General features: G+C 44.8%; 1 protein-coding gene across 1 annotated transcript in view; it reads right to left on the reverse strand.

Moving 5' to 3' along the window:
* Tbc1d9 (TBC1 domain family member 9) overlaps positions 1–26,456 on the reverse strand; it is a 103,480-nt gene extending 77,024 nt beyond the window's left edge. Inside the window, exon 1 of the mRNA XM_021169602.3 lies at positions 25,572–26,456. Within this exon, the coding sequence (XP_021025261.1) occupies positions 25,572–25,701 (130 nt within the window). The 5' untranslated portion in view covers positions 25,702–26,456. The remainder of the gene's footprint in view (positions 1–25,571) is intronic.
* Positions 26,457–26,903: the final 447 nt, after the last annotated feature.

Below are 26,903 nucleotides of genomic sequence, written 5' to 3' on the forward strand. Positions count from 1 at the left end.
AAAGCCAACGCAGGAACCTGGAGGCAGTAACTGAAGCAGAGATCACAGAAGAGCTGCTTGCTGGCTCGCTTCCAGTTCCCCCAACTCCTACCCTGCATCTCCCTACCACCAATCAGCTACCTATCTATCATATAAATCCCAGCCCACTTGTACAGGGATGGTACCGCCCACAGTGGGCCGGGGCCTCCTACCTTACTGAACAATCATGAAAATGTCCCATGAACATGCCCACAGGTGACTCTGATGAAGGCAGTTTCTCAGCTGAGGTTCCTCTTGCCAGGTATGTGAAGCTGGCAGCTGAAGCTAATATGACAGGGACTGGGTGTGTGATGAGGAAAGTATCTTGTAAGAGTGTGTTCTGAGTGTTAGAAGGTGCTCACCATGATTAATGCCAGTGGAAAAGGAGGGAGGAAGAGGAGTTCCTGTCCAGGAGGACGGGATCCCATCGCCATCACACAATAGCATGTGTGTGGAGAGAACACATTGCTGGGTATGGAAAATACCTCTGTTGCCTCTGATGATGTTATAAAGAGGGAAGAGGCAAGAAACATACACACAGCAGCTGCTATGAGGGCCGTTCACTCAGTCAATACATGAGGCAGAGACCTGAACTAGCTAACCTGGTCTGTCTCGCCATGTGACCAGCTCAGTCCTATTATGATAGAGTAAGAAGCCTTCACCAAATGGGAGAGTGATGTTCTTCCCCCACCCCCACCCCCACCCCCAGCCTCCAGAACCATGGCCAAATAAATCTCTCAGTTTCACACTACTGCCTTGAAATGTGTGAGATGTTAACTCCTAAGTGAGAAGGTTTATCATGGCTCGCAGAGTGCAGTCCAACTGCAGACTCACTGCTTCAGGTCTCTGTTGGGGTGTCAGGTGGCAGTGGTAGGAGACACATGAGAGCGAAAATGGATTATCTCATTGTCAGAGAAAATATTCCCAGAATATTGTAAGAACTGCTCCAAAACCTCCAACTCAGCTTTGTCTCTTGGAGATTCCACCATCTCCCAAGAGTGCTACCCTGGGACCAAACCTTTGACTAAGTGGGCTTTCAGAGACACTTATCCAAACACTGAACCTGTACTCTTTATAAATTATCTGTTGTCGAACAACAAAAAATACACAAGCTAGCTGAGTGTTTTGGTCAAACTGTCTTGAACCCTGGTTAACTACCCAGGCTATAATATAGGAATGCTATAGCTAGAGCTATAATAGATGCTCTCTCCCTTTCTGCCTCTTTCTAAGCCCCACAGTACAGGTACCCACAATTCTGAAGTGTGGCTACAGGCTCAATTTTGTGAGGAATTCTCTGAGGAGTGCTTACCAATGGTCTTATAACAAGATCATCTTGCTCAATGGTGTCTAGAACTATTGTCCTATACATGAATGCCTATTCTGGTAACTGTCTAACATTCCATTTCTCCAGACTCTGAGTCCTTTTGGTTGGTAGTACGTGCCTGTCCCCATCTAGACCTTTGCCAACCGGCTATGAGGCACACAAGGCCTCCATTCTAGCTTTATTACAAGTGTGGTCTCCCATCACCAGTCCAGAACTTATCACCTTCCATATTCTAGAGTTCCTACAAGGCCTGGGGTCTGTTTGTCTGTCTTTGGAAATAATAAGTGATGCTCAAGGTCTAGTGACAGAAACCTCTAGGGAGTGACATACAGAAGCTAGGAAGGAACATTCTGAGATGCTCCGATGACCACAGCCACTTCCCCAAAAGACTTGTATTCTCAAAAAAAAAAAAAAAAAAAATGGAGGGAAACACCTAAAGACTAAGAAACCCTGATGGCACGAGGCACTAGAAACCACATCCCAGAGTCGAGTTTGAATCCCCTTCTCTTCCATCTTTGTATTTGATCTTGTGGACACGGTATGTATGTTGCTGAAGCGAAGATGAGACCACAGAGATGCTTGTTCACCTGAGCTGGCGCCAGAGGTCTGCATATGCTGTGCTAACTCATCTATTGTTCAAACTTCTGTTTGTTAGCAAGCACTAGGTGAGTTGCCATGCTGCCGGACAGGTCTGGTCACTGCGGGAGGAGTGTTCCAACCTTTATTAAAGTATGTTTTGAAAAGTCTAAGCCAACAGATTCCATCCTGGGCTTTCTCCTTACCCCTCAGCAGTTACTAAAGTGTCATTTCCTGCTCTCTGGGGGCATTCTGCTTTCCCATCACCATTCCATCTGAAACTGTCACTCTTGTCCCCTCAGGAACATGCCTGATTGTCCTCTCTCCTGTGCAGAGCTGGCTTCTGCCCACAGTCCTCCAAGCTCAGTGAGTGGGGTCTCGTTACTCACCGGCATTTATAGTCTCTCACTCCCTCTTACTTTCCTGACTTATCTCTCCCTCTCTTTGAAGACTTTCAACGTCCGTGTGAGGAGTGGAACTTAACCTTTTCTCAGGCTGTTCAATTACACCGTATTTTGTAAATCATCACAGACCTTCCCGATGACAAAGGCCTCACTGTGTGTGCAGGTTCTGATATCTTCAGCTATGAACAGGTTCCTAGTAATTACCCCAGTGTGCTGGGCACTCTTGCATGAAGAAAAGGGACGTCCCTTTCCCACAGCTTATCATGACTTGGGCCTCACCTCTAACTGCCATTGTCCTTGAGAGTTTAAAGGAGACAACATTCCCAACAGAGCTGACATTTTATCTTATTATTTCCCAATCTTGGTCATAGCTTCCTTTCAGACTGGGTAGTCTCTTAGAATTACCTTAATAAGAAATCTTGGGGTGTACTGGTGCCATAAAAATTCAGTTTAAAAAGCAAAGTGCTATCTATTACTGTGTTATCAAGCTGGTAGTACTTTCGGAATAAACTTAAACTTTTACAAATCACAAAGCCACACAAGTGGTAGTCTTTTTGTGAAGTGGGATCAAATGGCTACATTAATTCAAGGTCTCTAATTTCTCAGGCCAGATGGCCACTCTTACTCTACCCTTCGTCTCTCATAACACCCAGAGCCTCACAGTGGCCAAGAAAAAGAAACTGGCTCAGGCTGAGCCTAGAGTTGGTCTATTATAGTTTAGGAAGCAACCAGAAGATCTCGACTAGCGTTAGCAGCTTATAACAGTAGTACAGATTCAAGGACAGTTCTCCCTGGCTTCGCAGTGCTGAGATTCGGGGATGGGGTGGGGGTTTTTCCCATCCCCCATTGGTGGCTTTGTCAGCAATGGGCAGGAAAATAAACTCTCTCATGGTTGCAATGGCACAGTGGCGAGTGCCTGTAGCCACTGAGGGACGGGGATGCCGACCTTCAGTTTGCTTTCTCTGTTCTATTCAGTTTAGAACCTCAGCCCAATCGATGGTGTCTCCGCATTTAGGGTGGGCCTTTCCACTTCAGTTAGCCAAGCTTTTTAGAATGCCTCAGACATTCTGGAGATTCTAGAGCCTGTCATGTTAACAGTAATCACCACCTGAATGCTAGTAGCCAGTCATGGGGTGGTCATTCTGACGATCTAAAATAAACCTGTATTGAGGTTACTTTATTATTAATAATAACATGGTAAAAATAAAAATATCAAAAATCTAAAATTCATAAAGCTGGGGAGGTGGCTCAGTGGGTTCAGATCCTCAGCCACACATAGAAGCGAAGGGTGGGGACATAAATGTCTATTCTCAGAGCTGAAGGCATGATGATCCTGTAAGCTTACTGACCAGACAGGCTAGCCGGAATGACAAGCTCAAAGTTCAGAGAGTGACCCTGTCTCAAAAACTAAAGCTCAAAGTTCAGAGAGTGACCCTGTCTCAAAAACTAAGGTGACGGGCTTGGAAGATGGCTCAGTGGGTAAGGGTGCTGACTGCAAGAAAGAGTAGAAGGAACTGAGTTCAAATCCCAACTCTTAAAAAGCTAGGCATGGTTGGAGTTATCTGTGACCCTAGGGCCACTGGGGCAGAGACAGACAGGCAGGACACTGGGGTCGAGTCTAGCTCCAGGTTCACTTAGAGAGTCTATCTCAATGGGATACCCCAGAGAGCAACAGAGCAGAGCAACAATTCCCATCTTTTTGTCTCCATGTGCAGATATTGTGAGCATGCACCCTGCATGTATGTGAACATGCATGCCTGCACATACACAAACATAATCACCATACATAGCCCCATACAAATATATAAAAATATGCATAGGGTGTAGAACAATAGAAGACACCGACATCCGCCTCTGAGTTTCACATATGCACACACAGTCAGCACGGTCACATGAGCACACACACATGTTCACACCACACACACAGACAACACAAGCACACTGGAAAGAAATTACTGGGGGTCTGAGACTGATCTGTGTGTCAGGACCTGGCACGTAAAACTGCTCCTAAGTAGCTGGCTAGAACTGGTTTATAAGGATATGCGCACCTCCATTCACTGCCCCAAAGGAGGCTTTCCCCACGGACCTGATTTTCTAGTCCCCGAGAGCTCAGACTCCGGCTCCTGAGTTGACCTTTCCCTGGCATCCATTGCAGCCCATAGCTGGAGGTAGCGTGGGGCAGGCAGTATCCCTGTGGCCCACTCCTCAACTCTCAAATCCTTGCCTGGCACAGATGAAGCTACCCATGATGGGAGGGCCTGTAGGCAACCCATAATGGCATCGTCTCAATTTTGAACAAGTAACAATCTCTTCACGGGGCACATATTTCAGTGTGCGCTTCAAAACCTCTCTCACTAAGCCTTAACAAAGCCCAAGACACTGATGCCAGTATCCAACAGCTGCAGTCTTGATGAATCCAGTCTCTCCAGCATAGATGATGCATATAATTTTGGATCGTCAGTGAATATCATGTGATAAGCATGCAACATCTGTCTGCCTGTGAGTGAATGGATACATGAATGGCTGAGTGATGAATTGGTCAAATGCAAAATTAGTGCCTATTAAAGTAATTCATGGTGGTGGGTTCTATCTGAGGACTTGGCCTGTTTGTCTCCAATATCACTCTTTAATTGCACTGAAGCAAGATTACCTTTTCCTAATTAAAACCTTTCTCTATAGAACGTGTTTTGTTTGTTTGTTTGTTTTTAAGCCTTTTGTCTAAGCTAGGCATGTGGCACCCCTATAGTTTCAGCACCTGGGGACCAAGATGAAGAGTTCAAGGACATCCTGGGACAGAGGCTAGACCTTGTCACAAAAAATAAATAAATAAATAAATTAAGTTTAGCCGGGCGTGGTGGCGCACGCCTTTAATCCCAGCACTCTGGAGGCAGAGGCAGGCGGATTTCTGAGTTCGAGGCCAGCCTGGTCTACAAAGTGAGTGCCAGGACAGCCAGGGCTACACAGAGAAACCCTGTCTCGAAAAACCAAAATAAATAAATAAATAAATAAATAAATTAAGTTTAAAAGCATGTAAAAGGGGAGATGTGGGTTCAGTATTTGTCTCAGTAACAACGCTCTCATCCAGCTCACAAAAGCCTCTGGGAAAAAAAATAAAAGCAATAACAGAACAGGAAAACAAAAATCTAGTTTCTGGATGGGCAAGATGGCTCATTAGCTTCTGATCATGCAAAGGACCTGAGTTCGGTTTCCCGGTTTCCAACACCCACATCAAGTGGCTCAAAACCATGTGTTTATGCCAACTTCAGGAAGCTCTGATGCCTCTGGTCTCTTTGGGCACCTGTACTCCTGTGAACACACCCATATAATATACATAATTGATAACGGAACATTTATTTTAAAGTTTGATTTCCATACAGTTATTTTAAAGCTTTTTTTTTTAATTGCAAAGGACTTGACGTGTGACCCAAGGAGTGAATTTGGTATCTGGCCTATTGCCAAGGCAAAAACTAAAGCGAGAAGTTCCCATTAGCCTGAAAGCTAACAGGAATGTAAACGCTGTTCTAGCAAAGGCAGTGTGCACGGTAAGGGCACTGACTGCAGACCTCACACATTTCTTAGACTGTGCTCAACATCACCAGAAATGCTGGCCACAGTCCAACTGAGTGAAGAAACACCCTTCTCTCTCTCTCGTTCAAGCAACTCTCCCATTGTATAGAGACATTACCTTAAAGAGGGGTGTGTGTGCGCTAACAAAGCTTTTAATTAATTAATTTCCAACAGATATTTGAGAAAATATAGAAATTCACTTCCTGTTATTAAAATTACATAGACTGTAAATACATTTCTAGTGGTCCTGGGGTATGTGGGAGATCTTTCCGGGATGGGATCCGGTTCCTTTTCTATCCTTAATTCTTCCTATTTTGGGATTTTACCTACTGTGTAAACCTCATCACTACATAACTGCTTAATTGGTTAATCTGCCTCACAGCTGACACTTAACATTTCACATATCACGTAACAACAGAATAAAGGCGATTGACTGGGCTTTGCAATGCAAAGTTCTCCTGGAAACAATGTGGGGAAGAGGTGGTTAGCTAACATGGGTAGAGTCAATCTCCTCACCAGGCTCTTGGTTTTCAAAATAGAACACAGAATACAGATGCAAAAGTACTGCCTCCCTCTGCAGATTCTCCATGGCTCTGCTGTCACTCGGCTCAGCAAGCACTGTGTGTGTGCTCGTGCTTGAAGGGATACCATGACCAGTATACCAGATACTCTGCTTCGGTCTCCATAGGCCCAAGGCCAGAAGTATTAGGAAATGGTAGAGATGCTTACCCACATATGGATGGATTACAGCTCTTAAGCAGAAAAAAAGCTTAACCCATGGGCTAGTTAGTTCTCCATCTCTATGACAAAACGCCTGGAAAATCAGATTATGAGGAGATACCTGGGAAGTTAGTGTCTAAGGAGGGAGGGTTCATCATGGGTCACAGCTGAAGATGTTCAGTCTGTTTTGCTCATCCTGGTTGCCTTTGAACTTGGGCTGACACAGCCCATCTTGGTCAAGAGTGTGGAAGATGAAAACTTCTCCCTTCACAAAGGTAGGAAAGGAGGTAGGGGGGAAGATAGACAGACTGAGAGACTGAGAGACCTGGACCAGATCCCAGTATATCCTTTCAAGGGCACGCCTCCGCTGACCTAACTTCCTTCACTAGGCGCTGCTTCTTTTCTGAAGATCGTTATAACACATCAATTAAGCCTGCATGCAATGTGCTTGATCACATTTACCCCCTTTACTGCTTCACGGCTCTTTTCCTTACTCGCTGACCCTGACAGGGTTTCTCTGTGTAGCCCTGGCTGTCCTGGAACTCACTCTGGAGACCAGGCTGGCCTCGAACTCAGAAATCCGCCTGCCTCTGCCTCCCGAGTGCTGGGATTAAAGGCGTGCGCCACCATGCCTGGCTCTGACTCTTTTTCCAAATAAACCTCCTTCTACTTCTGTTGGTTCCTTCTGTTGGTTCGTTATTCTTGATATTTGATTTTGTTTGTTGGCCTCTGTGTGTGAACCAATGATTTTAATTTGAATAACTAAAACTAGAGAGCATGGTAGGTCCCACTTTTTTAAACCCAGTGACATAGGCTGGCAAGGAAGCCTTTAGCACATAGGCCTTTGGGGGGACACTTATGACTCCTAACTGCAAGCCTTAGCAACCCTCATTCTTTTCCTCCCCAAAAATTCACAGAGCTTTAGCCTACTCTCTCAAAGACACTGAAAAGCTTTTGTATGATACAAGTGCTAAACCCAGGAACCCACCTGAGCAGCTTTTTCTCATTGGTCTGCACTGAGGCCTTAAGGCCTCTACTTACACAGCCTGATGTGTGTAGATGGAGACTCTTGAGATCAAAGGTACCTGGCCGAGAAGAAGCCATTCACCTTCAAGCAAGACAAATGGTGCATCACTTAAAACGTCCTATGGCAGCCTGTCATAAGGCTGGTGGCAATGTCCATGAGACATCAAGAAAAGAACATCTATACACCAAAGCCACAATGCACAAAACAGGGCACGGGGATATCTGAACACCAGAGAAAGCAGATATGAGTCACAGATATTCCTCTGCCCCAACCAGGATCAATGAAGACAGACCTTCTTATGTAAACCTGAGGTCTGCTTAGGACATACTTAGAGCCTCTCTATTCTAAGCAACCAGTCCAACAGTGCTGGCTTGTCATTGATGAACTCAGTTTAAATGGTGTCTGCCTTTTATACAGGGATCTGGTACGTGGACTCATGTGCGCTCTCTCCTTCCTCCACCTCTCTGATTACACACACGGTTATTATGGTCATGGAGCTCTTTGCACTAGCTTTGAGGCTCTGCAGATCCGGGGGGTTGGAGGGTGGGGAGAATAGGGTGGATGAGGACTCTGGGTAGATTCTCTAGGCTCACAGAACAATCACCTTCAGCACTCACTGGCTGAGACACTACAGACTCTGTCCCATCCCATACTACACAGGGATAACAGTTATTGCAAACTGCCGCCTCTCTTGCTGAACCAACACTTGGGCTAAAATCCTGTGCAACTGCATAGTGACAAGAATAAACACACCTAAAAACCCAAAAGTCCTCTGGAGTCCTTCAGAGCACTCTGACTCACAACTCAGAGATCACAAAAACATCCCTATAGTTACTCCTTTCCCCTCTCCCTGTATTGTCTCAAACAGCCGGAACCTCTTCTCCATATCCCACCTTACCTGACTCACAGGACCCTTGGGGGGAGTCCACTAGCTCTGCTTCCAGCTTCCACTTCTAAGAGACAAGGGACACAACAATAATCAGAGCTGGTACTGCACTTCCTGCTTGCTGTTCTTTCTTTCTCTGTAACTCCTCACAGTCAGGAGTAGGTTCCCAGCACTTTGCATTTATAAATGTAAAGAACTCTAGTGTACAGGCCCTCTTAAGTTGTCTTTTGTCAAATGAAGAGCTGGAAGCTGGGACACTGAGCCTTCTCCTCCAGTCCTAAGCTGGTTCACTTCTCTGAGCACTGTATGCATTCATAGAGCTACCTGGACAGTCGTCAGGCGGCAGTGAAATCTACCGCTGGAGCCTCTTGGGTGTCTGCACTGCCTGCTGGCACAATTCAGCAAGGAGGCCCAGGGCTGGACTTCCTCAGGCTGCAGCTCCAAAGCCATAATCACCAGACTGCTGTCCCCTGAGGCAATGCCAGCAGAAACTATAATTTCAGCAGAACCCTGATAAGCATATGAATAATGTATATGATGTAATGGGCTTTGAGTTATTAGAGGGAAATGGGGTTAGGACAGATAGATTAGACCTTAATATTTGCAGCTGACTTCCAGGACACAAGTCTTCATGGGCAATTGCCTGTCCTTGTCAAAGGCCCATCACAGACAGGCTTTCTTTGGAGAGAAAGCTGAACACGAACTATCTCTGTACTGCTGCAGACATGCTTGTATTGGAAGATACGTCGTCCCTGAGTGGTAAGACACTGAGGTATCTATCTCAGCCTACTGTAAGACTTTGCAGAAATCAGGACACCTTTACCAATTAGGACACTTCCTGTTCACTTCTGCTCCTCCAGTCCTAAATAAAGCCTGTTCTGTTCTCATTAAGGCCTGACTTAATTACCTAAAATAAAATCAGGACTTAGTGCAGTACCATCAGTTACGCTATACCAGTCAAAACCTCATCCAACCAGCTCTGTGAATTATGCATCACAGTGGCACTGTGAATGACAGCCACCTCCATTGGACATGGACTCACACTTAACCTGGTCCTGATCAGTCCCCATTATTGTCTTACAGGGCAGTTTTTACTTAGCACCTCATATTCTTAGAGACTAAAAGCACTGCTCATAATAGAAGCATACTTCTGTAGTCGAAAGCTAAACATTTACCTAAGGTGGAATAACTCAAGCTCATGCGGTCATTGGAAACATTTTGAGGGCAGGAGTCTTGCTGTGTAGTAAAAAAATATTTCTAAGCATTTAACATTTTATCAAACCGATGTTTACAAAGCACCCCCTCTCCTCTCCTAATCTCCCCACTCCTGTTCTCCTTCATACAACTATTTGATTTTTAAATGCCAGGAGTTAATAACACCCAGGTACTAATCCTTCCTTTACTTATCGGCTGTCAAGACCAAACCTGCCCAGGAAAAACAAGTCTTTCCAGAAAAATCTCTAGAGGGAGATATTTTCTGGGGAGGACTGGACTACGATGATGCCTGTTCATTTCAGAAACGACCTTGTGAAATGAGTGTGTGCCATATTAGCTTCTTACTGCCTGTGCTTACACACTCATTTTCCTAAAGCCATCTCGTCCTGCCTGCACCTATACAGGTGAGACAAAGTCTCCAGATTACAGCTGGTGGCTTTCTCTCCATTTCTGTACTTGACAAGGCACTCAGAATGCCAAGGAACACAGTTTGTCGAATAGGTACCCGGAATTGTCTGTACCTTCTGTTTAGTTCTATGTGTGACTTAGAGATCATGCCTTATACTCTACAAAGACAGACCCAATAGTCCCTCTGCTTTATGAGATTAAGAACAAAGGCCGGGACATTTACTATCAAAGCCAATGCTTTCCTGTCTCCTTTTCTTCCCTTCTGCCCTCCACCTTCCTTTGGAACCTAGTGAAAGTCTGCCACTGATGAGCAAGGCTGCTCCATTTGCACACTGACCACGCTGGCTCCGTGATGTCACAGAGCTTAGTGGGATTTGGAAGAGGGACGATGAAGGGATGTGGAAATAGAAGATGCACTGCTAAGGTAGATGCTTGATTCTGACACCATTTCCAACAAGACTGGTGCTTTTGCTCCTTCCAAAGATGGGTGTCCTCTACAAGGCTGTCTACTTTCCTGAGCTTTTGTTCCCCTGAAGGGGTGTGTGTGTGTGTGTTGGAGGTGGGGTGCTGTATATGTGGATGCATATGTCTGTGTGCTCCCAGAGGCCAGAGGAAAATACTCTCTCCACTCTGTGTAAGCACTATGGGACCTCTAAAACAAAGGTCTAGTTCATGAGAGTAAGGAATAAGAAAGGACTTTATAATAGTCAGTGCTCAAAATACTGTACAGAAAGTTGATCATAAGCATCAGAACAGTAAAGACCCAGTGGCCTTTACAGGAGTACCTGCTCAAGTGTACTCAGCTAAAACATGGGATTATAAACAGTCCCTGTGACAAACTAAAAGACCAGCAAACAAGGGTGCAAGGTGTGAGATTTGTTGGTCACCAACAGTTTATTTTTTTTAACTTAATTTAACTTGTGTGTGTGTATGTGTGTGTATGTGTGTACGCACGTGTGCATGCATGGGTATGTGCACATTTGTGCAGATGCCCTAGGAAGCCAGAAGAGAATGTTGGATTCCTTGAAGGTGAAGTTACAGGAGGTTGTGAGCCACCTTATGTGGGAATAGGAGTTGAACTTGCAGCTATGAAGTATAGCAAGAGTTCTTACCTGCTGAGCCATCTCTCCAGAACCTTCACCAATGTTTTTATTGGCACTAAGAAAGGGGAAGGGATCCCAAGCCATTATAAATATGTCCACGAAGCACACAAACAGAGGTCCTGAAATGTCCTGAAGATGTCACGGACAGGTCATGTGGGCAAACACCCACTCTGCAACTGAGATGACAGTGAGCAGAATATAGAGCTCTGAGAAGGATGGTCTGTAGGCTTATTACTTTATAAAAACAAAACAGCATGACACCCTATGGGGATGGTTCAGGATCCTCTGTCTAGTGTGCTGAGGAAAGGGGAAAATGTGTTTAGCCAGGGAGTAGGGAGGGGAAGGAGGCTGTCTTAGGTAAAGGCCAGAGGGCAAGTCTTCCTAAGATGACAGGTTACAACTCAGACCTACTTAAGAAGCTGGAGGTTGCAAGCACAGACTCACAAGGGGATCTGCTGTTCTTTCCCCAGAGGACTAACCTCCAAAAACTTTAAGTAGGGAATGTAGGCCTTCAGCACAGGCTGCCTTGTAGAGCCACACAAGTCACAGAGATGTAACTCACAGTCACTAAGTCACTAGCCAATAACAACTGTATGAGGTAAGCACAGCATCTCTTAACCAGTCTCCTAATTTGCATACTCAAGGCTTCATCTTTGAGGCCTGAACTGACTTAGTCCCCTTGCTGGCCTTCCCAGGCTCTGACCCCACTCCTCTTTTCCTCTCCCTGTTTAGCCTCTTCCCTTCTGATATCAGTCAAAGCTAAGCACACAAACTCAATGGATGCTTGCTGTTAGCACATACTTTTTCTGAGCGCTTAGCTTCCTTACTGGTCACAGGAGGAATATCAAATCTATTGGTTGTTACAATTTTGAAATTAGTGGATCTATGGAAAGATCTCAGCAGAAGACCAGACCCACAGGACTTATATAAATGTTATATCCTCCTCCCTTAAGTTTCTGTAAGTGTAGTTAAAAAATAGCAATACAATCACAGACTAATGAAAACAGACAGCTACAGTAACAGTGTTAAAATTTAGCTTTAGATACTTAGATGTAAAGATTTATTACAAAGATGCTTCTAGAAAAGTGTTTTACATTTTTCATTGTACGATCAACAAGTAAGTAAATGTGTTAAAGTGTAGAGTGTCAGACTGAAGTGAACTCGTGATTTTCTCCATATGTTTTAGTCACAGAGTTCACAAGTAAGTCTACTAATTTATAATAATGAATAATATATACAAATATAATATAATTTACATAGTTATATACACATGATATGAATGAAAATATAAATAATAAATATATCTTATATATTTATGTATAATAGAGACAATAAATACTAGAATGATAAATAATGTAAAGTAACATGTATAATGTATAAAGATATAACATGAATAGTATATAAATCAAAAATAATTCATCTAAGCCGGGCATGGTGGCGCATGCCTTTAATCCCAGCACTCAGGAGGCAGAGGCAGGCGGATTTCTGAGTTCGAGGCCAGCCTGGTCTACAAAGTGAGTTCCAGGACAGCCAGGGCTACACAGAGAAACCCTGTCTCGAAAAACAAAAGAACAAAAAACAAAAAAAAAAAAAATTCATCTAAAAGTTGTATAATAGATAATATAAATAATATAATAATTAATAATATAATAAAAGCGCTTTTATGAAGGATTACCTTTGCTACTAGATTAGTGGATCTTTCCATAGATCCACTAAATTTCTTTCCAAATTTTGAAGTTCATACAATTTCTTTTATTAAGAAGTGCTAAGGTCAAGTGTGGTAATGCTTCCTACAATTCTAATGCTCGGAGGGCTGAGGCAGGAAGAGTCCAGATGAGATGTGGGTAAAGGCGCTGGCCAAAAAGCTCAGTCCCCAGGTTCTACAAGGTGGAAGGAGAGAACAGATTTCCTCAAGTTGTCCTCTGATTGTCAAATGTGCATGGTGACGCACGTGCACATGAGTGAACACACACATACACATTCAACACACCTTCATACACACACTTATACATGCACAGTTACACACACACACTACATATACCAAATGCAATTTAAGAATATTACACAAGAGTTCAGAACAAGCCTGGGCTTAAGTTTTGCTGTCACTAAACATCACAGAATGCCGGAGGGAGGGGTGGAGGAGAACCAGATAAGCAGAGCTCACGTTTCCTGTCTGAAGTGTAAACAGAGAGCAATCCTTGAGCTGCATTGACCTTCAGTCAAGCAAACTCCTGCCCAGCGAGTCCCAGAATGCCGAGACTGGGAAAGCAAAGCAAAGCAAAGCAAAGCGTGCCCCGGCTTACATTTCCCAGGCCGGTGTCCCGCCAAGGACTATGTCACCTGCCTGTGCCCCCAAGCCAAAGTCAGGAGAGTCGATTTCACCCAAATGGAAGTTTCTCAGCACAGGCTGCAGTGGAGATTTAAGCAAAACCAGTGGCTCTGAGAATTAACTTGGCTTCAAACAAACAGGGGGGTCACACAGGACAGAGGCAAAGAAACATAAAACAAGAAACTCAAAGCTGTCTTCAAAGCTATGCGGTCACCAAGCCCTCTGGGAAAGAGGACACAGAGAAGAGCAAAGAGAAAGGGGCAGAGGGAAGTCGTGGCCTCAGCAAAGGATTAATCTAACAATGGCTTTGAACGGCAACCTCTCTGCAAATTCACTATGAGATTGAATGAACTCAGCTTGCTGTAAGACCATGCTAGCCATTCCCCCACAACAGGAAGCGCATACATGCGCATAGACTGTCACTGGGCTAGCCTTTACCTCATTATAATAGTAAGGATCACACCACAGGCAGAGGATGTACCAGCATAAGGAGGCATACCATGCATGAAGAACCGTGACAGAGGGGGACAGGGCACAAACAGTGGCACTGGGAAACAGCTTTCTCTCATTGAAGTCAGCCTGAAATTCTCTCTCCCTTGTGCCCTCACACAGTAAAGGGTCTGGTCCCTGTGGTCTGTGCCTCTGACTCAACTGAGAGCCAGGAGCCACTGGGTCACTAGCAGATCTGCTGAGTGGATTCCCATAGCTCTGAAAAGATGTGTAAAATGACCTAAGGGAAAACTGAAACGCCATTTAAGCGAGAGCCAGAGGTTGGGGCAATGGCGGGCCACAGTAGGCAGTGACTGGGCTGTCCTCTGTGCCTGACAGGAAGGGAGAAAGAGGATTAACAACTTCCAGGGTCCCCTGTTTCAGCTACAGTGAGAGACAGGGGGAGGAGACTGGCAGATTTGAGGTTCTCTGTCTCCCACCCAGTCCTCCCCCTGGGTCATCCATATCTGAGGGGATCGAGGGGATCGGTCCTGTGAAAGGGAGAAAGGGAGGAAAAGAGGAGAGGAGAGCCACTGAGGACTGCTTACTGACAGAGCTGCTGAAATGGGCACAGAAGATGGGGGGGGGGGAGTGAGACGGGGAGGGGGGATGGTAAGAAAGAGAAGTGAAAGCAGAGAAAGTGGAATGAGGTAAGTAGAAACAATGATGTCTCAGGGTCTAAATCCTCTTTCCTCGCTGCAAAGCCTATATATATCTGCCATAACTGTGGAACTGCCTTAATGTCACACAGAGAGACATTTACTTTAACAGACTGCTTTAGTAGAACAGCCCCTAGCTGCATCTTCCCTTTCATCCCCATCTGTCTCCCCCCCACCGTCTGTCTCTCCCCCTTCACCCCTATATGTCCCCCCTCCCCATCTGCCTCTCCCCCCTCCACCCAATCTGTCTCTCCCCCTTCCACCCCATGTCTTTCCCCACTCCACCCCAATCTGTCTCTCCCCCTTCCACCCCATATGTCTCTCCCTCTTTACCACTATCTATTGCCCCCACCTTATCTGCCTTTCCCCCTTCCATACCCATCTGCCTCTCTCCCCTCCAACTTCCATCTGTCTCTTCCCCACTCCCTCCCATCTGTCTCTTCCCCCTCCACTCCCATCTGTCTCTTCCCCCCACCCTCCTCTCCCCCCCTCCCCCCAGCTGCAGAGTTCTTCCTTCACTAACACACTGATGAATTACAGCAACCACTCCTCCATAAGTACCTGATAACACAGACCTGGGGAGAAAGACAATGGGCTAGCAGCCATAACGGCTCCTTTTACAAATTTATTGCTACACTTCATTCATATCAAGAGTACACCCTATCAGTGGGGTTTGCTGCAGCATGCCCAACACTCATATGCTATACTTTGGCCCCATTTTTCCCAACCATCCTTCCCATGTTTCCTCTACCTCTCTGATCTTCCTGGTCCCCTCCCTGTCCTGAGTGTCCCTCTACTACTTTCAAATCATCTGATTTCCACACATGATGGATGAGAGCAAACCCGGCGTACTCATCTTTCTGTATCTGAGTTATTTTGCTTAACACAACGACCTACAGCTCAATTCATTTTCCTGCAAATGACAAGACTTTCATTCTTGCTTCTACTAATATTCCATTGTATCTGTGTGCCATGTTTTCCTTGCCCATTCATCTGACGATGGACACTTAAGCTGGTTCTAGCGCTTGGCTATTCTGAGTAGGTCTATGCTCAGCATAGGTGGGCAGATATCTGCTGAATCCTGACTCCATTGCTTACAAATACATCCAGCTGTGCACACACAGCTGGGTCACACAGCTAGGGATGCTTTTTATACTTCCTTATAATGTCCCTGACACTGTCTGAAGCAAGTGCTAAAAGGCTAGTTAGCCTCATGGCAGACAAACCAGCAAAATCTAAACTCACACAGGAAGAGAAACGTTGCAAAGCACATTGGACACAGCAAGAGAAACATGTTGTCTGCTTCATAAAGAAGATGCAAAAACCAAAAAACAAAACAAAACAAAAAAACGAGTGGGGAAAGCTGTGCCAAAATGAACATATGAAGGCAGCGGGGGAGAAAGACTGGAAGGCGTCAGGGAACGAACGGCGCATGCTCAGGCCAGCCAGCAGAGAAAGACAGAGCTTGCATCAGAAAAGCCCGCTAAAAGAACGCAGGAGCAGGTGCCATGAAAATGGCTATCAAGGGCTGGACACCTCCTGGCACGCGTGCTGGGGTTCCCCTCAGCTCACCAGCCCATCCGTTCTCAGGAAAGCTTTTTCTTTACTAGTAACTTTCTGCTTCTGACCGTGTGTCTGTGGTCCAGGCCTTTGCTGTAGGATACAAGAACCTATCTACTTCATCGGAGACTTAGATCTGGCCCTCGATGAACCTCCCAGCTCCAAATCCCTGACGTGAATACATATGTGGGAACCCTGACCTCTTTAGCATGGGTCCTGTCTGTACCAACCAGGCTGGACAGAGCATGCAGTGTTCTGGCACAGGGAGTCTGTCAGCCTCTCAAATTCCTCATAAATCCACAGGGAAGTTGCCACTGCTTGTCTCTCGACTAGATTTTTAGGTAAGCTTGAAGGCACCTAAGTGGTGTCAAAAATCCTGCCAAATCCTCTACAAATTATACCCATTTGCTCACACTGCCTCTTTGAGGCAGATGTGCACGGTGACCACGGTGAGAACAGCAGCGGGAAGAGATAACAGACTAAGCAAAGGAGATCTGCTGGGGCAAAGACTGCCTCTAGGAGCTCTTAACTCGCACGATTTTTTTATGAGCCAAGAGTCACATAGCCAGGAACTATTACATACAGAAGTCATGAAATCATTAAGTTCCATTAGGACTTAACACATAATTGAACTGATATACACAAGTATAAATGAATGCATATATGTGAAAAGTATGTGTATACACACCATATAAATCACTATATAAATGTTTAAGGGAAAAAAAACAATGAATTGCTGTGTTCTTTGATAGCAACTTTACCTACAACCACATCTTATAGGAATAAGAATCACACTGGTTTTGGGCAATTGACAACCTGCCATTCTCTCTGGTGAAGTTGCTAATGCTAACTCACCTGCAATCTAAGAAGCTCCTAAAGGAACAGGTGAAACTTTAGAATCCTTTTTTTTTTTTTTCTAGAAAAGCCCAGGGCTGTTTTTAGATTCTCAAACACAGTGGTTGTAACATGGAAATTAGATTAGCATATACCATATGCATTAGTCTTGCAATGACTGTAAAGTACATGTAAACTCACACAGCCTCCACTATCAGCTGTGGGGTAGAGAACAAGCCCTTCAGACTCTCTGAGCCTTGGTTTCCTTTTCTAGAAAGCAAAGGGTAGAGTGTCTAGTGCATATGTGACCTAAAGTAATTTGTACCAATACCCAATTCTGAGAATAACCACAGAAACTGGACAAAATGCACCTTAAAATAGCAAAAACTTCAGAGACCAATTACACCATCACCCAAGGAAAAGAAAGACTGGTGGGGGATGGGCAGTGGTGGCCCACACCTTTAATCCCAGCACTCTACCTGAGAGGTAGAGGCTGGCAGATCTCTGAGTTCGAGGCCAGTCTAATCTACAAAGTAGATTTCAGGACAGCCAGGGCTACAAAGAGACCTGTCTGGAAAAACAAAACAACAAAGCAAAAAACAAAACATACAAAATAAAGGAAGCAAGTCTGTTGAGTGAACTATGCATGGGGGCTGGGCAGGGGCAGGTGAACAATAGCAAAAAAAACAACAACAACAAAAAAAAAAAACAACAACAACAACTCAACTTTCTTTGGCAGGCCAGGCCAGGCCAGGCAGTGCTGACGACCAGCTTTTAATAAAACTATGGGCACATAGGCAGATGGGCAGACAGACACAGGAGTCGTTACCAAGAAAAAAGGGAGAGGATTCCTGGTCGGTGACTCTGGAAATGACGAAGGTGTTAAGGGCACATAACCTAACGACAGCAGCTGCCAACAAAAGCACCAACGTGGAAGCTGGATTTCAAATTATCAATACCTAAATTTAAAGCAACTTTGATTTGTAACAATAACAACAGCAAAATTCTCTAATAAACAAAATACTCAGGACTGAGTTTCCAGCATCCGGCACCCACACAGTGTCTCACAACCATCTGTAACTCTAGTTTCATGGGCTCTGACGCCCTCTTCTGCCCTCTGCAGGCACTGAATGCATGTGGTACACAGACAGACAGACAGGCAAAACACTCATACACAGACAATAAAGAAAAATATTTAAAACTAGAAGTGTAATTATCAAAATAATGAAATGACAAAGCCTGAATGAGAACTGAGAACAGCAGGGGAACAGACACAGGCAGCAGAGGTGAAAAGGACTCTCCGAAGAGCAAGGCATGCTCAATAATATTAAAAACTAAGTGTGAGAACTGTGGTATATGCAAATTATAAAAAACACCAAATGAACTTTCCAGAGTTAATGTCCTTAAAAGGAGATTAAACACAGCAAGAGAAACCGAGAACTGGAACATAGAGCAGAAGAAAATAGATAAAATGTAAAAATCAGCCAGGCATGGTGGTGCACGCCTTTAATTCCAGCACTCGGGAGGCAGAGGCAGGTGAATTTCTGAGTTCAAGGCCAGCCAGGTCTACAAAGTGACAGCCAGGGCTACACAGAGAAACCCTGTCTCAAAAAACCAAAAAAAAAAAAAAAAAAAAAAAAAAATCACTCTCTGGTATAAATAAGAGACAGTAAGAAGGTCAGACGTATATCTATTTGAGTGGCAAAGAGAGATGGAGAAGTAGGAGATATGCACAGACAGTGGTGGGTGAGGGGTGTTGGTTGGATAAACAGATGACACAGTATATAGAGAATATATAAAGAAACTATACTATGTCCAAAGGGTGGTGCCTTTAAAAAAACAAACAAACAAGAAAACCACCAATCTTGATTATAAAAAAAAAAAAAAAACAAGCAAAAAAACAAAGTAAAAAAAGAAATGTAAGCAGGAGGTGAAAACATGCTATAGAGACAAGAAAGTGACAGCGTCCGAGGGACAGTTGGCCAGCTTTCCGAGAGAAACAATGCATTCAGAAGACAATGAACGTCTAGGACACACTAAGAAGTCTGCCTGCAGACGAGGGCAGTCCCACTAGCGTGCTCCCAGAGAGAGGAAAGGGTACTTTGGAGGAAATAGAAAAGATGATTTTATAATAAGGACCAAAGATAGAAGAACATTAAACAAACAAATGCTAAATGTAGGTGATTATAACTGAATATGTAAAAATGGCTTCGCTCCAGTTCTAGGGAGTCTGATGCCCTCTTCTGACCTCGTGGGCACTGAGCACACATGTGGCACACATAAACGCATGCAGACAGAACACTCAAAAACATAAAATAAAATTGTTTTTAAATAACAGTGATTATACACTCTTGAGATGAAAATATACTAATTAAAATGAGTTATAAAAATTTGAGGACTGGGGGCAAAGAAGAATCTTAGGATAATATATCTTCTAGGATATAACACACACACACACACGTAGATTAAAAGAAGAAAAAGCATGCCTATCAAGCCAGATGGAGTGGTCCAGACCCATAATTTCAGTACCCGGAGCTAAGTGGGAAGATCTCAAGTTCAAAAACCCCAATAAAATGTTTAAACCAGGGCCACTGAGGTGGCTCAGTGGATAAAGCACTTGTCATTCAAGCCTGACAACTTGAGTCTGATCTCCAGTTATCCTCTGATCTCTACATATGCACGGTGGCATGTATTCTCCACCACCCCACCCCACACACACATACACGCGCACACACAGACAGGCAGGGGAGAGAGAGGAGAGAGAGAGCAAGTATTGGGGGGGGGGTTCATACACACAATGAAAATAATACAATTTAAAGTTAAAAAACAAAATATATAAGCTGGGCAGTGGTGGCGCACACTTTTAATCCCAGCACTTGGGAGGCTGAGGCAGGTGGATTTCTGAGTTCGAGGCCAGCCTGGTCTACAGAGTGAGTTCCAGGACAGCCAGGGCTACACAGAGAAATCCTGTCTCGAAAAACCAAAAAAAAAAAACCCCCCCCCCCAAAAAAAAATATATATATATACATACATATATATATATACATACACACACACATATATATACATACATATATATATGTATGTGTATATATATATATATATATATATATATATATATATATATGTGCTACCAGCATACACTGCTAAGTCAAAAGTTCTTTTGCAATTTCCCTTTGTTTTTCCACTAAAAGAATACTGGATTACACATAGAAGTTGTAGCTTAAAGACCTTTTAACAAACATAACCTTAAAAGAAAAGAATAGCTCAGCCAGGCTGTGGTGGCACACACCTTTAATCCCAGCAATAGGGAGGCAGAGGCAGGCAGATCTCTGCAATTCAAGGCCAGTCTGGTCTACAGAGTGAGTCCCAGGACAGCCAGGGCCACACAGAGAAACCCTGTCTTGAAAAACAAAACAAAACAAAAAAACAACAACAACTCTCACATCCCACCACAGGGCAGTGGAGATAAAAAAACAGAAAGAAGCCAATAGCATTTAGTATAATAGTATGCTTATGCTCAAGACATGTGTGCCCTGACTGCACAAGCCCGCGAAAGCAAAGGCTTCCACATGGATAGGAAAAGGAACATTTGCTATGGCTAAGAAACAAGCCCCAAACATAAGATCATGTCAAAGCAAGCGGTCAATTTGGTGTTGATTCTGATCCCAGGAGCAGGGAGCCATGAGTTCAAGGTCAGCTTGGGCTGCATAGTGAGTACCAGGCCAGCCAGCTACATAGGAAAATCTCACAAAATTAAATTTAAATGGAAAAAGTGGGGCTCAGAGGGCTAAAGTTGCTTACTCTGCAAGCCTAACAACCTAAACTCAATGCAGTTGAATCAGTCCCCAGAGTCCAGATGAGAAGAGTTCATAACTGCAAGGCTCCTGCAGCTCAGTGGAGGAAGCATCTCCTTCAGAAACTCAGGGGTCAGTCAGTCTTCAGCGAGAAGCAGAGCAAAATAGGAAACAAAGGAAAGCAAGAAAACCAACTCCCAACAAGCGATTCTCTGACCTCCACTCACATGGTGGCACACACTTATGTAACACACACACACACACACAAATAATGATAAATTTTAAGAAAGTAAAATTTCAAAAGGTAGCATAACCACTAACAAAATAAACCGTTATAACTGTCATAATGAAGACTTAGGCAAGTCAGAAGGCACAGGTGAGTTTCTCAAAATGAGTGAAGAACTCAACTTGCTAAGAGATCGCTGCAGTTACGAGTGTACAAAGACATCTACTAACACCACCCCAGGACACACAAAAGAGAAAGGTGAGGGAGGAGGGGTCAAAGCTGTGCCTACAATGGGCACTCTAACAAGTTCTCTGTGGGTACAGAATTCAACTTTATTTCTGATTATTTAATTGTCTTTCTTATTTATGTAATTATTTATTTATGTTTTTTTGAGACAGGCTTTCCCTGCCTGGCCTTGAACTCAGATCTGCCTGCCTCTGCCTCCCAAGTTGCTGGGATTCAAGGATGGCATTAAAGGTGTGCACCCCCACTCTCCCAGCCAGGCTACGGACATACTTGATCACTGAAGATACCAAACCTGACCAAATGAAAAGCAGAAATGGCTTGCTCAGCAGCGTAGGTTTCATGCCCTTCTCAGAGTATGTCGATGCAGGAAGCATTCCCCACCAGTAGAGGGGACTGTTTTTTCCTGTGGTAAATTTAAATTCTAAAATATTATCAGTGTGAAAGTCAAAGGATGGTCAATAAGTTCCTAAAGAACAAGAAGTGAGGGAGTGTGCGTTCTACTTGATCTACTCCTATGAAAATACAGTGTGGTATTTGTAGAAAATTTACTAACAGAGAGGGCAAAGCCCTGACTAGGCACACACATTTGGACTCTTGCTTTGTAATAAAAGCAGACCCCTGGGGTAGTGAGAGTACAATGAGCTTCTGGTAAATTATGCCAGATTAGGCATGCACACACACTCTTCTTAAGTAAGACTTGTCGTCCGCATCATGTGATATGCAAAAATTAAACCCCAGTGAAAGTTAGACATAAACTTGAAAGTTAAAGCTGCAGAGTCTGTGGAAGATATTATCGATGATTACATTTTATCTTCTAGAAGGAAAAGAATAAGTTACTGGCCAACATGAAAGCCTTAATGTAAATAAGGAGGAATCTACAAAGGAATTGGATGTTAAAATGAAAAACCTGTTCTCATTAAGGAATTGAAAAAGCAAAGAAAATGAAGATCCTACTTAGACTCACATCTAGAACTTTTAGTCACTACACATTAGTAAGAAAAGGACAAAGCAACTCAGTTGAAAAAGGCTAAATGTTTCAGCAACCATGTCACAAAGTATTTCAAGATGGCCAATGAGTATGTAAGAATGTAGCCGGGTGTGGTGGCGCACGCCTTTAATCCCAGCACTTGGGAGGCAGAGGCAGGCGGATTTCTGAGTTCGAGGCCAGCCTGGTCTACAAAGTGAGTGCCAGGACAGCCAGGGCTACACAGAGAAACCCTGTCTCGAAAAACCAAAAAAAAAAAAAAAAAAAAAAAAGAGTATGTAAGAATGTAATCGCTTTATCAGTTAGAAAAACTCGGCCACTCAGTATCATTAAAAACCAGAGAGAGAATGTGGCCACTGGTGCCATGAAGCAGCTACAAGCTGCAGAATCAGCCTTCAGGGACCCCAATGCTCCACCAAGGTTTCACCAGCAATGCAACTAACAGATAAGCAGATGATGAGCTGATGCTCATAAAGGGGTTTTCACAAAGTAAACAGCCACAAGCAACAGTGTTTATAAATACCAAACAACACAGAGAACAATCTATGATTCCATTTCATCCCTTTCTGAACAAAGCAAAAAAAGGAAAACATGAGAGACCTAAAAATATCATGGTTTAGGTCTATGTTCTTTGTTGGAAAAAACAAAACAAAACAAAAAACAAACAAACAGAAGAAAAGCAGGATGTGTTGACCAAAAAGCATTGAGACAGCTTTTAGCTTTAAGGGCAGGTAAGAGTGTCGAATGAGGCTCGGCTGGGTGTTGGTACTAGTCCCCTCTTTTTGTCCTGGTGTGGGTTTGCAAAATGTTCGCTTTCTGGTAAATTCTTGGATTCTGCACCTTATTTTGTGCCATTTTATTTTAAAATACTTTAAAATTTTCAGTTAAAACTTCTTAAATAAGTATGTCAAATGCATGTATCACCTCACTGAAAGCTTCATCAATAACCATGGTGGCGCCGCATGCCTTTAATCTTAGCGCTCAGGAAGCAGAAGTAGACAGATCTCTGAGCTCAAGGCCAGCCTGGTCTACAGGTGAGTTCCAGGACACCCTGGGCTACACAGAGAAACCCTGCCTTGAAAAACAAAAGAAAACAAAAGCAAGCAAACAAACCTGTGCATAGTATCTCCAGTGGAGACTAGCAGGGAGGACAGAGGAGGCAGGGCATGTCCATCCTTCTTTCTGGCAGGAGGCGGCTTCTTCCAGGATGGACCACCTCCTCCCTGGCTCCAGCGTGATTGGCTCTGGTGAAACCACTGCTTTGTGTCTTTCAGGTCTAATTCACTGACAGCCTTTCTTGCTTTGACTCAGCTAACCAACCCAGCCTCTGTCTTCCCAAGTGCTCAGTAAAGCCTCATCATTTGATGAAAGCTGAACTCTGCTTTTTGGCTAGTACCCTGCACACTAATAACTTTAAATGGATTTATGACTTTTTTGTCATCTGTCTTCTACTAAGCTGCAAGCATCATGACACTGACACTGCCAATAAACACTTGTTAATGATCTCACAATTTATGAATGAACCCCACGTTACTACATTGGAGACATAGTACAACTAACTACTTCCAAGATGCTCCTGCTAGGTTTGAGAAAGTACTCATGTGCCAGACCAGGCATATCACCACCATTGGTGAGAAGCAGCATTTGTTGGCAGGAATAGCCATACGCTCCAAGATCATTTCAATTCTTCCAGAAACAGCATCTACAAAAGCATCTAAAACATAGAATTTTTATCTTTGCAGACTAAGTGGACAAGATGAGATGCCGATGGACTCCCAAACTGGAATTCTAAATATCAGACTACAATCAGAAGATTAGCCCCCTGACTAATTTTCACACCCTAGTGCAAGTGACTGGGAAAGATGAATACTTAGTGCATGGTACAGAAACAAACTCCACATTTATTCATGTTTGTTGTCCTAGGCACATCCCCAAAACTACAATGTAAGTAACACATTAAAATACACAGTTCAAGACCATCTACAAAATGAACTGGAACATTTCTGAGACTGCTAGTCAGGATTCTGAGACTGCTAGCCAGGATTTTCACAACAAGATCTGCAACTCTACAGATTTTTCTATATCACTGTTTTTTGGGTTTTGTTGTTTTTAAGGTGCAAAGAACATCGGGTCACCTACAAGCCATTGCTTGCCTTAGCCAAATATCCCAAACATAAGCACGCTAGCATATGCTGTACTGGAAAACATCTGAATTTTAATGTGAAGAAAAGCAGTTTATAAACATCACAGTTATGTCTTCACCTTAACAAGGACTATCACTTCACAGCGGGCACCATGGGAGCAATTTACCTAGCACTCAAACTCTGGGAAATGCGGTCCCAACCCCGAAGATGTCAGCCGTCCATCCCATGTCTGCAGTCTCTCTCCTAGTAAACTATCTATTTATGTCTTTCACTAACTTTGGCTATAATAAATATTCTAGTAACATGAAGGAAGGTTCACTATCTCTAGCACCGAAAGCCGTCAGTATTACCTGTAAACCCCCCCCCCCCATGCAAAACAGCTAGTTAATAAAGCAAGATCTTTCTAATATGGAAATAACCGGGTTATAAGAAAAAAAGATTGCTAATAATCTTGGTAACATTTTGTTGAAGGAGTTTGAGAACTAACTGAACTAGTTAAAATGCAGTTATACAGCGAATTCTTTTTATGACCAGAACCAAATAACTTGCTTTGTTTTATGTCAGATCTCATGCAACAAAAGAATTCCATTTTCCTTATTCATTCTCATAGGTCATGTAGGAAGTGACCACATCAGCCTCTTGACAGATTGCTTCCCTGGTAACAAAAGGGTATTTTATACCTAATTGCCCATAAAGACAGCTGAGTCCAAGCTAAGCATCTTCCATCTCTCTCCTCAATACATTCAGCAGTATGTTAAAGGGGGGTAGGGAGAGTATGCAACCGGCGTTCGATTCTTAATAATTCTCCATTCACTCATTGCTAATTTCATCTTAACCCACTATGGGTCACCCAGAACTCAAAGACCCCATCGCCCGACAGAGTCAGGAAAGAGGCGTTTTTCTCCTAGTCTGGGGGAAAATAAAATCACAGCTCGAGAAACCTTCCAGGCCCCCAGACAGGGCCGGCAAAAGGCCCAGCCCCGGAGACCGGGCGGCGTCCCGGGTGTCCGCAGCCAGGGCCCCGGGCGGAGCCTCCCGCAGTGCCCGTTCTTACCCGCCAATCCGCCGCCGCCGCCCCCGTCGCCCCCGTGGCCCTTCCTTCGTTGCAGAATGAAGTAGGGGTTGGCTCTCTCGGTGATCCACAGCGCGTTGGCCAGCAGTACCTCCTCCGGATTCACCCACATGGTCCCGGTGGCCGCGGGCAGTCGCACAAAGAGGCCCGCACACTGGCCCGCTCTCCCGGGGCACACGCGCGCCCTCCCGCCCGTGGGTGCGGGGCCGCGACGGCCTTCAGCAGGCTGCGGCCCGCGGCTCCCGGCCCGCGACAAAGACCCAGCGGGCAGCCGGGAACGACGACGGGGATCGGGACCCAGCAAGTAGCATCTTCCCCGCGGCGCCGCGCTCGCCAAGCGCACAGCCTCGCAGCCCGGCCCTGCCCACCGCAGGGCGAGCAAGCGTCGGGGCTCGGTCTCCGGGCGCGGCGGCGTTCAAGGGCGAGCTTGTGCGGGAATCCGAGCCCCCAGGGCGCCGTGATCACCAGCTGCCGAGCCCGAGATCACCGCTCGTGGACACTGCGCGTCGGGGCAGCGAGCTGGAAGGACGCTCCCGGCGCTGGGAATGAATGACGACAGCGCGGCTCAGTCGCCGCGAGCCCGGGTGACCGCGGGTGGCTTCTCGCGAGCCCGGTGAGGACTGTGTGCGGAGCGCAGGGCCCCACGCCCATCCCAGCGGGGAGGAAGCTGCCCCGCTCACAGAGCCTGCGTGTGGCGTGTGTATTCAAGGCTGACGCTCGGCAGGACAGCGCCACCCCTGCCCCGGAAACGTGTGTTCCCAGGTTCCAGACCTGACTCTAGAGCCAGGAGTCCAAGGTGGACGCAGCCAATGGTTGGTAATGTTTTTGTTTCCTGCATCCCTGGATCAAGTCACGCGCTAAACTTGTCACCGCCGGTGGCCACTCCCCTTCCATTCCTTTGTAATTAAAGTGACCCAGCTAAATGCATTACATCACTTCTTTCCTTGACCTACGGGGCGTAAGCTATAGAGAAGTTGGAAACAGACCAAAAGCTTAAACGAACTAATTCTCGCCACAGCTGTTCCTATATTGGGCATTAGGAGCTTTGAGGGACACTAGCATTGTTTGTTTGTTTGTTTATGAAAATTAAACCAGAGGCACTCAGACCAGGCATCTTTATGCTTAACAATTTGTCTTTCTCTGCATTCCTGGAATCCCTTTCTGGTCTCAGCTCATTTACTGCTTATCTTAAGCGACTAAATGCATTCACCCGAGAGATCGGAGAAATGTTTTCAACCAAAGAGGTTTTCCTTTTCAGATAACCAGAGTTGACTAGACTCTGCAATGGCCCAAAAGTTAGCCAGTCGTGAGAAC

This window comes from Mus caroli, unplaced genomic scaffold (assembly GCF_978045245.1).
Source record: "Mus caroli unplaced genomic scaffold, Mus_caroli_1 scaffold_10, whole genome shotgun sequence".
Classification (NCBI taxonomy): domain Eukaryota; kingdom Metazoa; phylum Chordata; class Mammalia; order Rodentia; family Muridae; genus Mus; species Mus caroli.